Here is a 15,583-nt window from a genome sequence, read left to right as displayed (position 1 = left end):
AAAATACCTTCTTTATCATCCACTGAGTTGAAAACCTACTTATATTATCAATCATAGATAACTGAGTCATGTGTTTACAAATTTTTGCCGTTGAGAAAACTTACTTTGGTTGATTTCAGCTTTTTTTCATACTGAAGTCTTTCATTGTCCATTTCACTGACTCTTAACCTCAAATCATTGATCTCTTGCATTAGCCCCTGTCGAAGAAGGAACAATGAAATACATCAGGAAAGCAGCAACACACCTATCTATGCCAAAATAGTAGCTTGGAAATCTGAAGTCAACAGCCTCTGGGTTCAAGTTGTATGAATTGGATCAGACAAATGGAAACAAATGTATCTCCCTGAGACCCAAAGCATCTTTCCAGTTGAAACACTACTTTTAATTCTCAATGCTCTGACTTACAATGATGGGATTATGGAAATAAAAGGTAATTTTTAAAATTCAAATTCAATTAATTAACATATAATGCATTATTAGTTTCAGAGGCAGAGTTTAGTGACTCATCCGTCTTATATAATACCCAGTGCTCATTACATCACGTGCCCTCCTTAATGCCCATCACCCAGTTACTCCAACCCTCCACCCCTCCTCCCCTCCAGCAACCCTTAGTCTGTTTCCTATAATTAAGAGTTAAAAGGTGACTTTCAATTTGATTAAGAAAGGTAGCTAATCACATACTATCAATCATTAGCTGTTTCCCGACTAAAAATCACCATATAGATTCTGTCTTTAAAAATTAACTAGAAAAATTTTCTTTAGTAAAGCCATCTACTTTCAGGGCCTTTTCAGTCATATGTGGATTATTTGTAAAAATATTTTTATAATTTTCTCCTTTGTCTAATAAAAATACAGATTGTTCATCAACCCAGTCTGGGAGAATAAAATGGAATTTAAATCCTTTTTTGTTTTTTTAAAACGTAAACCTTTTAAACCAAGGATTTTCAACTGGAGGGTGGATGCGGGCCCTGTAATTTACAAATACATTGTCATAATACACTGTTTTATTTGGAATAGGAAAAAGACAATAATCCTAAAGTTTTCGTAATACAAATACAGCCAGATGCTTTTTCTACTTCCACTTTAAAAAAAAAAAAACTAATTTGCTCGTAAAACTTGTCTAAGTGTTTTGAGAAATCGCAACATATTTTTGTCCAGAGCCCAGACAGTTAGGAAAAGGGAACCAGAATGCCACACAATACCAACTTCAAATACTGTGGAGAGGATTTATTTTTTACTACAAGCCATCAAGACCCCATCAACGGTTAACGTGTTTTTATTCCTCATTTTACAAGTCTGCTAATCCTGAGCCACAAATTAACAGATGACAGAATTATTCAAACATGCCATAAAAAAGAAACAAACAGCACTATAAGAAATAGAACTTTCTTCCTGAACTTCTATGCGTACTGATTCACACATTCACATGCACAGAGAAAGGGATGCCTTTCCTAATTATATAACTACTTAACGGTACTATATAATAATTACTCATTAGTTATTACTATAGTTATTTTTTCCTTTTTTTTTCCCTAAAGAGAGAGAGCGCACGTGTGCGTGCTCGTGGGGAGGGGCAGAAGGAGAGAATGTTCAAGCAGACTCTCCGCTGAGCACGGAGCCCTAGGCGAGGCTCCATGAGATCCTGACCTGAGCCAAAATCAAGTGAGAGGCTTAACCGACTGGGCCACCCAGGCTCTCTTTTATAATTGTTATTAACACAGTGTTGCAGTAAGAGGACATCTATTTTCTCCTTTCACAAACGAGGTCAGGAACTGTTTGACAGGATTGAATTTCAGTTGTGATTCCTTATCTACCTGTTCAGAATTCAAGTCTAAGGAAAACGTCAGTTTCTCCCACTTATTTATCTCCCATTTGTTAATCATCCTTACATACTATGAATTCTTTGTGATCTTCCTTCATCTGCCTGGTCTTTTCTATATGTATCTTTCCATGTTCTCACAGCTAGCAGCTTTGAATTCCTATTTGGTATTGTTTCATTTTACCACTTCCTTTAGAAATAATGACGATTTGCAAAGAAAAAGAAGTAATTGAAAAAAAAAAACCGAATTGTGAATTGCGATAATTTTTCTATTAAAAAAGAAAAAACCCTACCCAAATATCCCTTGTGGCAACTCTGTAAGTATGAATGTAAATCTCCAAACTGAAAGAAGTCCTATTTTCCCATCATAACTCAAGCTGGAAAATCTGGAAATACCTCCTTCATATAAAACTTTAAAAAATGAAATTCAAATTATTTTCAACTAATTTCTTATCAGAATTTCAGTTCTTTTAAAAAGAAAACCCCTGTTACTGTTCCCTTTTCCCTCTCAGAGAAACTCCAGGCTCGAGAAAACTCAATTTCTGGCATCTGTACTCCTACCAGAAGGGGGCACTGTTGAATAACTCTAAGCATCTCCTATCAGCCATTCCTGAGATAGGCAAGTCTTCAAAATTCCAGGATTTCAAGACTTTTACCCCTAATCTTTCAGAAGTGCCTATATTTCTTCCCCATCCCAATATTTTCTTAGAAATTAATCTCCAAACAATCTAAACTTCTAAGACAAAGTTAAAGAATTTTGGATTCATGAAACAGCCAGGGAGACTGTTTTTTTTAAAGGAGGCTCCAGACCCAACATGGGGCTGGAACTCATGAACCTGAGATCGAGTCTCATGCTCTACCTACTGAGCAATCCAGGAGACCCCAAACATTTTATTTTTATTAAGGGAACAATAATAGGAAAATGAGCATATTCAATTCAGTTTAATTTTGAGGACATTTTATTCATTGTCATATGTAACAAAGCTGATCAAATTATAGCTTATAATCTCTGGGTATGCATATTTTACCAAGAGTATTGAATATTTATTAGAAAATTATCAAGGACTGAGTTTACTGGAAGTTTGATGACAGGATCACTTTGCTTATGTTGAAAATGTATGAGTGAAGCAAGGAAGCACTAGAAAAAAAAGTTTTATAAAAAAAAAAAAATGCAGGGGCACCTGGGTGGCTCAGTCATTAAGTCGGCCTTCAGCTCAGGGCGTGACCCCAGAGTCCTGGGATTGAGCCCCGCACTGGGCTCCCTGCTCCGCTGGGAGCCTGCTTCTTCCTCTCCCACTCCCCCTGCTTGTGTTCCCTCTCTCGCTGGCTCTCTCTCTCTCTCTCTCTCTGTCAAATAAATAAATAAAATCTTAAAAAAAAAAAAAAATGCAGACAGGGCTTCCTGGGTGGCTCAGTGAAGCCTCTGACTTGATCTCCAGCTCAGGATCCTGGGATAGAGTCCCTCGACAGGCTCCATGCTCGGTGCAGAGTCTCTTGAGATTCTCTCTCCTTCTCCCTCTGCCCCTCCTCCCACTCACATGCACACACACGCATGCGCACTCTCAAATAAATAAATAAATAAATAAATAAATAAATAAATAAAATCTTTTTAAAAAATGCAGACAAACTCAAGAGATGTAAATGCTGCTCTGGAGTTTTACAAGAAAATCATAACACATTCACTTCGATTTAGTCCCAATGTCTGGTTAACACCTCAGATCCAAATTAACCAGTCGTGCAGGTTAAGACCCCCCTAAACTTTATGTGTGCAATGGAAAAGGCCAACCCTGGACCCGAATACTGTAACTTCCTTCCCTGCACCAGAGTGAGCTCCACTGCATGGTGTCCATCGGCTGGCTGAATTCTATCGTGTTATGCAGCAACTGTGGCCTCAGGGAACAACAAAAAAGAAAAAGAGGAAAATATCCAAACAGATTTTTAAAGAAAGCACTAAAGGGACAATTTTAGAGAAACCGGGTCACTTTCTTAGTTCTGTTTTAAGAGCCCCGGTCTCGATCAAGTGAGAACCATGGTCACATAGGTGACTGACAAAGAGCTTTAGAAGATTAAACGTGAACTAAGTTAGGGATTTCCTTTTGCTGCTGAAGAAGTAATACATATGCCAAGACTTTCCATTACAGTTCCATATTTGGCAGAAAATTTAATTTTGAAAATAGCAATGGAGTAAATCTCACTAAACCCAGTCTATGCAGGACTTGTATATAGTGGTTAACATACGTAATGTACCCCATATCATGATGGTATATAGTTGGCTTGACATAAATGTTTGAAATGAAAATGAGGGGAAATACTTAAATAATTTCTTTTCCTCTCTCCTTGGTACCCACTTTCTAATCCAGTATGACAACTCTCCATACTCCCACGGAGGAAACAAAAGTGAGAGAAAAGAAGAGATGCCCCTAGGAGATAAGGAAGTCCTACAGCTCTTCAGACTTCTTTCCAAATAAACAGATTTCAAATGGATATGCTCTCTTTCCCCAACAGCAAATAATAAGCAAATGAAAGACCCGGATTAACAGTAAGATAGTACAAAGAACAAAACATGTGTAACCACAAAAATGGGTATTTCCAGTTGTGGAATCTATCCCAAATTTCACAAAAGTATAGTGAGCTTTAATTGGAATGATTTATGTGAGGAATAGACCAAAAGTAGAAGGCCGAACTAAATAAACTCTAAAAATCTGATTTTTATGATTATATAATGAAAGCATGTTCTCTGTCCGTATTTTAAAACCTACTTATTATATAGCAAATAATCAGTACAACTTAAAAATGGCTATTAGTAAAGGGATACACTTAGATCCATTATTTCCATAACAAAGAAAACCACTATGGATGGAAGGACAGACAGACAGATGAAGAGAGAGAAGCTCCAAATGTTATAAAGTCAAAAGTTATTTCTAAAGATTAATGAAAGGATGAATATCTCATATCAAAAGTCTCACAATAAATACTGCCGTGAGTATGTAGTGATAAAAAGTCAATGTAAAAAAAGTCAATGTAATTAAAGATTATTCTTACAAAGAAGCATAGATGAACGAGAGCATGTAGTAATTAACTGCCTCCCCCTCACGCCTACAAGGAATTTCAGCTTGTTCTGGAAACATGTGTATGACGTATATACACGTACAGGCGTATGTATATGGGGGGGGGTGTTGTCACTCACCTCGGTGTCTCTGAACCTATCTTCATAATCCAATCTGTCCTTCTCTACAGCTGTCAGTTTGAGCTTCAAGTTAGATATTTCAGCCATCAGATCCAACTTCTGAGTTTCTAAGGATGTCCTGCTCAGAAGCTCCTATTAGAATTTAAGAGAGACATTCAGAAGTTGTTCTATTATATATAGTCACACATGGATGTGTCTCGCAACTGCAAAGCAGTAACCATCAAGTGTCGGGAATATGGTAAAGATTAATCACTAAACAGATAAAATTTGAAAAGATTATTTGCTTCAGTTAACCTTCGTTGAGCAGAATGAAACGTACGCTTGCTTCCTGGGGAGACGTACGTTATATAGATACCCATGTACAGAAACCTCACAAGCTGTCGAGCCTGACGATAACACCGATGAAGACAGGTTTACTATGTGTTCTGAGGCACTGTTCTGATGTGTTTTAAGTGGCTCGATCCTCAAAACAAACTGATGAAGTAGAAACTCCTAAAGATAACTCCCAAGTTATCCTTGTTCAACAAATGAGGAAGGCTAGGAACAGAGAGGTTAAGAACTTGCCAAAAGTCATACAGCAAGGAAATGGCAGAGCGAGGACTCAAACTGAAACAGTCTCCCTCCAGTGGGTACCCCATCCATGGTATTACAGGTCCTCTTGTCTACCGTGTGTGTGTGTGTGTGTGTGTGCGTGCGTGCGTGTGTGTGTGTGTGTACATTACAAGCTTCCCCCCCACCCCAGTAAAAGTCATATATGGTACTTATCTTTTTACTTAATCATAAAATATAGGCTCATGTTTGGGGGTTAGGAAACCATATGAAAGTGTAAAGAAGAACATCAAAATTACCCCCAATCCTAGCAATACTTTATTCCAGATACTAACTACATGAACACTTTCTATGGTACGCACGTGTTCTGAGACCCTGCTACACTGGGTTTTTGCTTAGAGATGCCAGTCGAGGTGAATCATGAACTTGACTGCTACAACAGAGTGAACATGACACCCAAATGTAGCCCTTCAAAGAGTTCAGCAAGAAACTCCCAGCCCGGGGCGGGCTTCTGAACATACCTGCTGCAGCATTTCTTCCGTGGCGTTCAGCTTCTCCCTGTGCTCTTCGAGACAAAACTCCAAATCTCGAATCTTCTCTCCCTGAGCCTCTACCTGGTCTGTTAACACACTCACCTGTATTTAGAGCAAAATACTGCAATAGATTAGCAAGAATCCGGATCCCACTGCAAACTTTATTTCTCTAAATAGAAAAACTAAAATGATGTCACTACCCATTTGGTGGTAAAGAAAAAAATCTGTGAATTAATAAGACAGCAGACCTTTACAATCCTATTTAAGTGATGCTTGTTGATCTGAGGACTCCAATTTTTAGGGTGGATAGGGCTGATTGGGGACATGCAACACCTTACATTTATAGTCACATCATTTCAACCATTTTATGCGAGAGGGCATGTGCACAGCTCATCCTTTTTTTGGAGGGGACGGGTGTGGGAGGTAGTATTAGAGACTAAGAGAGGAAATGGAGTTATGTTTGAAAGAGAAGCTGTCAAGGACTAATATAAGTTTGATACCTCAGGAAGAATACAGAAAAGGATCCAGGGAATTCAAATTCCATATCTTTCCTGATTAAATTGTCCACAAATGTGTTCAAATCCAAGATGTAACTCAAAGATCCACAAGGAGACACTGGATTTAGTCTTTTCTCCTTGGTGCTTATTGAATATGTGAGTCTTTCCCCAAATCACCAGTCTAGTAAATACACCGCAATTTATTTAGCTCAAAATACCAAAGTAAAAATATTTGTCATGCATTTAAAACATTATGAAAAAGAAGAAAACCCAACTTTAGCCACTAAACGAGACTCCACAACTCACGTTAGGTTCTGTTTGGCTCATGGTATCATTTTTAAAATTGAAAAATTAAACATATTCAGATTCAGAAATATTCAGATTCATGAATATCTATATAAAAATTGCAATTTCTGCTGTATATTTAGAAAAAATCAGATCAATAAGATGACAGATCAGATCAGAAAATCAGCTTAGATGACACTGTGTCTGTCATCAGAGGAGCCGAGGCTGCTCACTCTAGACTGGGTAAGCACACCCTTGTGCTGCCACAGTCCCCACCACTCCCTATTGCATACAGATGGCCTACGTACTTATTTCTATTAGCAGTCTGGCTCCTGGAAGCATCTGAATATGCCATCCCAACTTAAAATGGTCTTTGTAAACATGTCACGAATAAAGAACAGCATTTTAAAATCACTTGCCTGGAGAACGAGAGATTCTTTGTCATTTTCTAACCGTGCTAGCCTTTCTTGATATACCTCTCCATTCCCTGGCAGGTGTCCATTTGTCTGAAAAAGATGAAGTAGTACGTGTAAGGCTTGACTCTCTTTAAAACTGAAACTACTGTGGGCAAATGAAATGGCATCCATTTTTAATCCAAGGAACCTGCATGGAATTCAGAGAAGCTGTGGCTGCCGCTAATAGAAAATACGAGACTGCAACTTGGTTCATTTACCTCACAATCGGTAAAACAGGCATGTCAGGCACTTAGGCATATTACCACCAAACCAGACAACTTCTCATCAAGCAGAAAATCATGCCCTAGAAGGAACCGTGGTTACTGACATTCACTGGTAGTGGAGGCACAGCCGGGTCATGCAAAGGTCTGCGAGTGTGTGGTCAGGCACAAAATCCCCATTTCCCTCTGAATGACAGTGCTACTAATCCTGGGTGGGGACGCTGGGAATGTCCTGGGATGCCCTTCCATCCCTCCCCTCTCCTGAGTTCCAAATCCAGGACTGCAAAATCCAGGCAGCAGGGGTGTGGGGCAGCTCACACCAGCTTCTTCCCTGCTACTCAGAACCAAATCACAGGGCAAGTCTTCCCTTTGTCTTGAAGCCTTTCTTTCTTCCCCTGAAAGCTTAGCCATCAATCAGTCCACAATGACATTCCCTGGCAGCACTGATGAGCCGTCCTCATGGGCACTTCATCAGTTTCCACCCTGACTTCACTAACTTCTTGTGAGTGTGCTCAATTGGATAATGTCATGCCAGGCTCCTGCACAGAGCCCGTAAACAGGGATCATCCTGCAATCACGGCATGGGCCAGGTGCTCACTTTCTTCCGCTCCGTCCGGCTCCGCACCTTTCCATCAGATGCGGACATGTTTATGCATGGTGTAAATGCCGAACAAAAAAGTACAGCTTGGGAAAGCAAGTCACATTCTTTTTTTCTCAGCTGTCTCATATGTAAATCATTAAGGAGACACATGAAAAGGCTCACAGAGAGCAGACAACATAAAAATGTCATTTTGAAATATAGCAGTATATGTGATATGTCCCTTGTTATCTCATTTAAATAGTTCATAATCATATAATGGGTAATCCCAATAGAATTTTCTGATTCCTCATTCAAATACAACAGAAATAAAAGCCAGTGGAGCTCAAATTGGTTAGTTGGGGCCATCCAGAGTTCAATCAAAAAAGCAAATAACTTCAGGGGCGCCTGGGTGGCTCAGTCAGTTAAGCGGCTGCCTTCAGCTCAGGTCATGATCCCATGATCCCAGGGTTCTGGGATCGAGCTCTGCATGGGGCTCCCTGCTCGGCAGGAAGCCTGCTTCTCCCTCTCCTCCTGCTCATGCTCTCTGTTGCTATCTCTCTCTCTCTCTCAAATAAATAAAATCTTGGGGAAAAAAGCAGATAACTTCAGATTTAAAACCAGGGAAACACAAACTCATCCTTACCGCCCAGGACACAGCAGATGTGATATCGATTATTTTCCAGAATTAACTGGTATTATTATTCTACCTTTCCAAATAATGCAGTTCCCCATATAAATTCTGGGAATAACAAAAGGCATGTGTTGAAAACACACACACACACACACACACACACACACACACGAGCTTTAACAAAAAAGGAATTTCAGGATGGTGCCTCTAAAAATTTAGATGCACTGGACAGATCTCCCATGAGGCCACAAAAGAATCAGAAGCTAACTGAGGAAGCCTGCCACGTGTATGTAGAGTGGATAAAGTTTTTAACATCAGCTGCTCGACCACATACCTATGCAATTACCACAGCACAGTTCTGTTCATATTGTACATTGAAGTACCCAGAATTAAACTGTAAGTACTAGGAGGAGTGGGATGGAATGGCCTGTGAAAGACTTCCAACCCTGGGGACTACCATGAAAATGAAATTTATGTAACTTCTTGAGGACAGTTTTTTGGAAAAGAGCCAGGATGTATAATAATGCATGTTCTCAGTCTAGGGAAGTGCTCAGACTGGCCCTATGCAGCTTTAAATTCCTCATTCTGATTATGAACGTTGGCAGGCATCTGCTTTTAAAACCCCACATAAGCGAAGTTTTATAAACAGATACATTTCATTAGGTAGGAAAAAAAAAAAAAGGTTTCTGTTCACCGAGGATAAACAGCAAAAGTTGTTATTTCTTCTGACTGAAGGAAATTATAGAAAGATTAGAAGTGTTGCTATGGCAAGTTCTAGAAGTGTGTCACGAAGCCACTGCACATGATACGGAAATCAGATGTTCCCAAATCAGCATCACAAAACTATCTTGTAATCAAAATACCAAAAATTGACTCACAATGGGCATACTCACACTTCTCAAGACTAGTGATATTTATGAGAGCTCACAATGCTTAATTTTTTTTTAAAAAAACACCACAGGTCACCATAGCAAAATAAAGCAAAAGTTAAGAGCCACCAATGGAGTAGTTACATACTTTTAAAGTAGTGTGTTGACCTATTCAAGTAGGCAAAGGTCTAGTCTCTTCACACATTTATTTATATTTCTGCCAATTCTGTTACCTTTGCCTTGAAAATGTTAGAGAGGGGGCACCTGGGTGACTCAGGGGGTTAAGCATCTGCCTTTGGCTCAGGTCACGACCCCAGGGTCCTGGGATCAAGCTCAGCTTTGGGCTCCCTGCTCAGTGGGGAGTCTGCTTCTCCTTTTCCCTCTGCCCCTCCTCCTCCACTCATGCTCTGTCTCTCACTTTTTCTCTCTCAAGTAAATAAATAAAATCTTTTTAAAAAATGTTAGAGAGAGGTAAATTCCATTAGGCAAATACCCTACTACCTCTATTTTTCCTCCAACTCCCATGCTTTACCTACCAGACCACTCAAAACCTCCCCAGACATGGCATGCTCTCTCGAATTCTATTCCTTCTGCGTGGACGGTATTTCCCGCCCTTTCCTCATTCCTGAAAGTCCAGCTCAATCCGGGCTTGGTCTGTGAAGTCTTCCTTGAATTACCCGTTCACTCATATGCCAGTTATAGTTTCCGGATGAACCCTCATCACGGCATGCATCACACTGAATGGACTGGCTTAGACTTGGCTACATACATGTTCCTCTCTTGCATCAAACTGCATTCTTTGTGAGTGGCTTTGCCCTTGCATCCGACACACTGAGTTCATACCAAATGACTATGGAATGAACAGTGAATGACAGGTGTTCAATAAACATCGGATGAATACAAGATGAATGAATGCTCGGTTGTAACTTGGCCCTCTTGCTTTTTAGCAAGACTTTTATTCATGTTTTCCCTACAACCTGACATGTGTTCCATGGTCGACTTCAAGCCTGTACTCCCTCTTCCTACCATGTTTAGAAGGTGTTCTCAGAGCCTTTTTAATGGACTATACTTGAGACTATCTTGCATGAACTCCTTTATGTACTATCTTTTCCAAAGCATAGTATATATTGCCTCCAACACCTTCCCTTTCTTTCCTCCTGCCAGTCTTGGAGGAAACTGAGTCTTAACTCCTTTTAAAAGCTCATTATTCCACATAACCTTTGCACCCTGATTTCCTGCTTCCCCGAGACTTACAATTATCACCTCTATCTTTACCGTCCTCAATTTCTTCCTCCTAATGAACTTTCTTCCATTGCCCTCTCCAACATCTACTCCAAGGCTCTGTGTCCACTATACTCACCCCGCATTCCTCTCTGCCTCTACAAATCCATTTTCCCTCCTCCTTCTTACCTTGTGCCATATTCTCTTCTCCCCCTACACTGGCTTCCCTTCTGTGTCTTGTCTTGTCCTTCACAATTTAGCTTTTCATCATATTCTGCCATGGATGGCTTACTAGTCATCTTATGAGAGTTAGTCACTTATTCTTCTTATCGGTCCCTCAAGGCAAAACTATCTTACATTTCTCTTGATTCTCCCAAGATTCTTATAAAATCATGAGCATATAATTAAAAACACATTTAGTATCAATTCTTGTTGAGTCGATTTGACATCCACAGCACTGAACACCAGCCCAAATTACTTTACTCAAAATCCTAGAGATGCCCTCAAAATAACTCTTCCTTACTTTAACTCATAAGGCAATCCCTTAGTGACCACATTCGATCCAACTGAAAGTTTAAGTCAAAATTGGCATCAACTTGGGGGATTTCAATAGTATAGTACCCAACTAACTGTGTGTGTGTGTGGAGGGGGGTAAGGGACACTAGGGAGGGAAAGGCAGGGCAAGGGATCCAGCTCGACTGTAACAGTGATACTTTAATTAAGGAACTCATGGTGTTTGCCAGATTTCCCTGGCATGACAGGGGGGAAATGTCTAAAAGGCTCTATTCCTTACAGAATTATAGAATCCTAAAGTTGGCCAGCAACCACAGCTGGGAATATGAATTGCCTGAATTCACATGACAGGTACTACATATGACGTTAAAGGCACAATATACCTCACCCGTTGTCATCTAAATAGAAGCTCTTCTATTTATATTAACGTCCTTTTAATTATCAAGTAGACACACCATCAAGTATAAAGATGTAATAAATGTTAGCATCTTGCCTCCTGTGCCTCCCTTGCAAAAATGTTTGATTATACAAAATTTCGCTTTTATATAAAAGTAGAGACCTTATGTACCCATCACACAGTATCAACAGTTATTACTGTGAGCTAGGCAGGAACAGTTGGCCTGTTATTTTTACTTAAAGCATCGTGCTATGTTTTCCTTTAATTTTCTTAGTTCTGACGGTTTGCATTGGTCTCCAGTGGTCTCCCCTTCTCTCCCCAACCTTCGTTTTGCTTTGTTCTTCCTTCCTGAGCTCTGTTGTCCTGTCTAAATCCCAAATCAACAAACGAGCAGTGATTTACCACAATTACACTTACTTATGTTGTAACACAGAACTCAGTTTGAATATAACATTCCCAAATCAGAGTGGTGAATAGCTAAATTAAAACGGGGCAAAGAAAAATCAGTTCAATTTTATAAGAAAAACAAATGTTAAGAAATAGTACCCCCCCGCCCCGGCCACATACTATCCACCCAAGTCAACATACTCAATTTTAAAATTAGTTTTAAAAACTGCCAACCAGTTTTTTATTTCATGATTACATTTTTCAAAATTTTTTATCAAGAAAGAAAAAGGAAGGCGCAGCCCGCTAGAGCTCTTTTAATGAAATGTTATCTCCAGCTACCGAAAGAAGTCTCTCATACAAGGGCCTCGCGCATCCTAATCAGCATTACAACTCTACCACTGCGTGCAGACATTCGTTGCGTGCTTGCCACTGGACACTGCAGTAGGAGGAGAGATGAAGAAAAACTGGAAAACCATGAACACCACAGTTACATCTCACTGGGGTCTAACGGCACAAGGAGTCTTATATACTATTGTCCAAAGAATCAACGAACGTGATTATCAACAGCACTGGAAATCAAGCCACCAGGCTGCAGTACTCGGCACCCCTGTCCTCTCACCAAGTGTGATGGAATCAGGGTGGTGAGCCTCTCTCCTTGTGCTGTACAGAATTATCTCAGGGCAACACCACTGCCCTTTGGAGCCACTGGAGCATGCCCTCTGGTTGGCTGGTGCCCTTATGTACTATTGCACCTCTGCCTCCATCAATCTTGAAACACTCCATTTATTTTTTCCTCCGAAATTTCTGTTACGGCTCTAAAAAATAAATACGCTACCAGGGTAACGGGGACAACCTTATCAGGGAGCCCTCTATTTATTCCAAGACCTCATCAGCTCTGCTCAAAAAGAAAACCAAAGGGAGAGATCAATCTCATATACACTTCATCACACCCAAAAAGCCCAATCATGCTCCTCTCCTAGAAAAGATGCCAGTTTATTCAACATCGCCAGAAAATGCATCGAAGCCCGAAAAGCTCAGGACCAGCCTGAATATCTTCTGTACTTCCCAAGTTGAGACTGCAGATGTGGTCAAAATCAGAATATGGCTTTTATTTCTGGGTTTTAATGTTCTCAGTGCTTGTTTTCCAGAAACAGAAAGCATCTTCTTCGCTAAATCGCCAACGGGAGCAAAAACAAGTGCTCTGGGGTGAGAAGGATCCCAGCAGCAGGCCAACTTCTAGGAGGCACTACTCCAAAAATGGAACTGCATCTCAAATGCCTGTAAGAGCAGCAGATGCCAAGTGCTTTCATCTGCCAGTCTCATTAGAAGGATCTCGAGGGAGCGTCCCTGGAAGTATTCGGGTATCTGTTGCCAAAATATCAATTGCCAAGCTCCAGTGGCTCTCCCATTATACAGCTGATGCACGCACAGCCCCTTTTTGTGCCTCCGTGGCCAGGGCAGAGTGACTTGGATAGCTGTCTTCAGTGTTTCCTAAAAGGTCCTTTCAGACACCTGACTTGAGTAGCGGAGACGCATTCTGGCCCTTCCTCACCTCATTTTCTGGCACACCACCAGGTTCCCTGAAGCTTCTGCAGGGGGGGAAGTGCACATGTTGAGACGACATTATCCTGGTCGCAGGGATACTCCAAGACCCTCTGAGCTACAGAAGGAGGAAGAACAGACGAGCCCTGGAAGCTGAGGCCCACCTCCTACTCGAGTAGCTTACAATATTCATTACATTATTCGCTCGTTTGTGCACTGTATTTCCTGAAAGCCGGTGACGTGACAGGATGCAGACACGGCAGAGAAGGGTAACACGAGATGAAGAAAAAATGCTGCCCCTATTTTTCTTGCCACATAGCCTTTCTTGACTCACTTTCACGAAAGAATAGACACATCTCTTTCCGTTCAGTCCTCACGAACACCAGTCGCCAGGAATTTCATTAAAAGTGCATCTCTCACTTAACGCACTGCGCTGGCTTCTCCCAAGAATTCTGCTGACTCGCTCCACTTGTGGTCCTTTATCTGTGGACACTTTCATGGGAGTTTACCAGAAGCTTGCGAGCGGAAGGGGGAAAGCAGCGAGGACGTCTCGGTGAGACACTGCATAACTCAGATAACTTGTGGCCCCGTACAGAACACAATTGTAAGATGTGCCTTGTTTGCCACGGCTTGAACAAACACTCCCTGGAGGCACACATGAAAAGAGAAGGCGGGCAGAGAGCCGCGGGGGCTCGGGGGATGGCGGGACTGGAGTGGGTCACGTGGTGGAGAGTCAGGGGCCTGCAGAGAACGTGCCCACATCTGAACTCTTTAAATTATGAGTATTTGTGTTTATGAAACTTGTTCTAAAGCCTTTTTTAAAAGATACACTTGCAATTAATATCACCTATTTTTTTTTTTTAAGTGGAGGACTAAGACAGAAATGTCCTGTGACTTATCAGGTCAGAAGCCAGCGAGGTACACTTCGCTTCACTTATCTCATCGGCCACGATGCCTGATGGGGACTTCGGTCATCGCATTTCCACTCACTTTGTTGAAAACTGTACTTTCGTCATTTCTGCTGATTTTGAGAATGCCTCTTATTATAACCGCCACATCACCAGACACTTGGGGGAGTTCATGCCCTGCGCAGTCATGACTGTCAACTTCATCTACTGGGAAAAGCACTGTATGAATGTTCGAGGCAACTCACGGAGTTAGACCTAAGGCAAACAAACTGCTTGCTTGGCTCAAACAATTCGACATATTTTTCTATTTGCCCTCTTAAACTTAGAGGCTGATAAAGCATGTAATTCCCCACCATTAATATTTGTATTAACAGGATAACATTTCACAATCAAAACAAAGAAGTCTACCTCAGTACTTGACCAAATACGGCACAGTCAATAGATTTGTTTTTTCTTCTTCTGTTTTTTTTCTTTCTTTCTTTCTTTCTTTCTTTTTTTTTTTTTTACCACAGGAGAGTAACTTCTGAGTCTTAAACTTGCTGGTGTTCAGAAGGCTACAGCTACAGCTACTTTATTAAAACAAATTCATCTTATAGACTTCATATCCCTTCTCTAATAACAAACTACCAGTGTGACTATTTTCTTTCTTCTCGTCCAGCTTCTGATCATATGAAATGATACAGGCAGCAGAAATCAGTAGGGAAGGAAGAAGTGCCACCCGACAGGAAACCAGGGCATCTCCATGGCCCAGGAGAAGTCATTAGAACTGCAAATGCCCCACTGCACTAATGAGAAGATCAGTATCGGTCTTAAGGACGTGGACTCCCAAGTTGGCTATCATTAAACACAAATGTAATCTTGATTATGCGACTAGTAATAAGTCTTTCTAAAATATTGTAGAAGCTTCTCCATGGTCTGAAAAATGCCTGTACTCTTGTCGAAAAGTGAATTATGTACGAGTAACGTGTAATTGGAGCCAACGCTCTCTC

At 40.8% G+C, this 15,583-nt stretch overlaps 1 protein-coding gene across 29 annotated transcripts in view; it reads right to left on the bottom strand.

Moving 5' to 3' along the window:
• Positions 1 to 15,583, bottom strand: part of PPFIBP1 (PPFIA binding protein 1) — a 173,993-nt gene that overhangs the window by 37,848 nt on the left and 120,562 nt on the right. For all 29 annotated transcript variants that reach the window (XM_044385587.3, XM_044385586.3, XM_048216816.2 and 26 more), the window contains 4 exons: positions 7,290 to 7,376; positions 6,077 to 6,190; positions 5,007 to 5,138; positions 105 to 197 (listed from right to left, as the gene is read on the bottom strand). In XM_044385587.3, coding sequence (XP_044241522.1) covers positions 105 to 197; positions 5,007 to 5,138; positions 6,077 to 6,190; positions 7,290 to 7,376 — 426 coding nt within the window. The remainder of the gene's footprint in view (positions 1 to 104; positions 198 to 5,006; positions 5,139 to 6,076; positions 6,191 to 7,289; positions 7,377 to 15,583) is intronic.

Source organism: Ursus arctos, unplaced genomic scaffold (assembly GCF_023065955.2).
Source record: "Ursus arctos isolate Adak ecotype North America unplaced genomic scaffold, UrsArc2.0 scaffold_26, whole genome shotgun sequence".
Taxonomy (NCBI): domain Eukaryota; kingdom Metazoa; phylum Chordata; class Mammalia; order Carnivora; family Ursidae; genus Ursus; species Ursus arctos.
The sequence above is the reverse complement of the archived record's forward strand: the minus strand, read 5'-3'. Positions and strand labels throughout refer to the sequence as shown.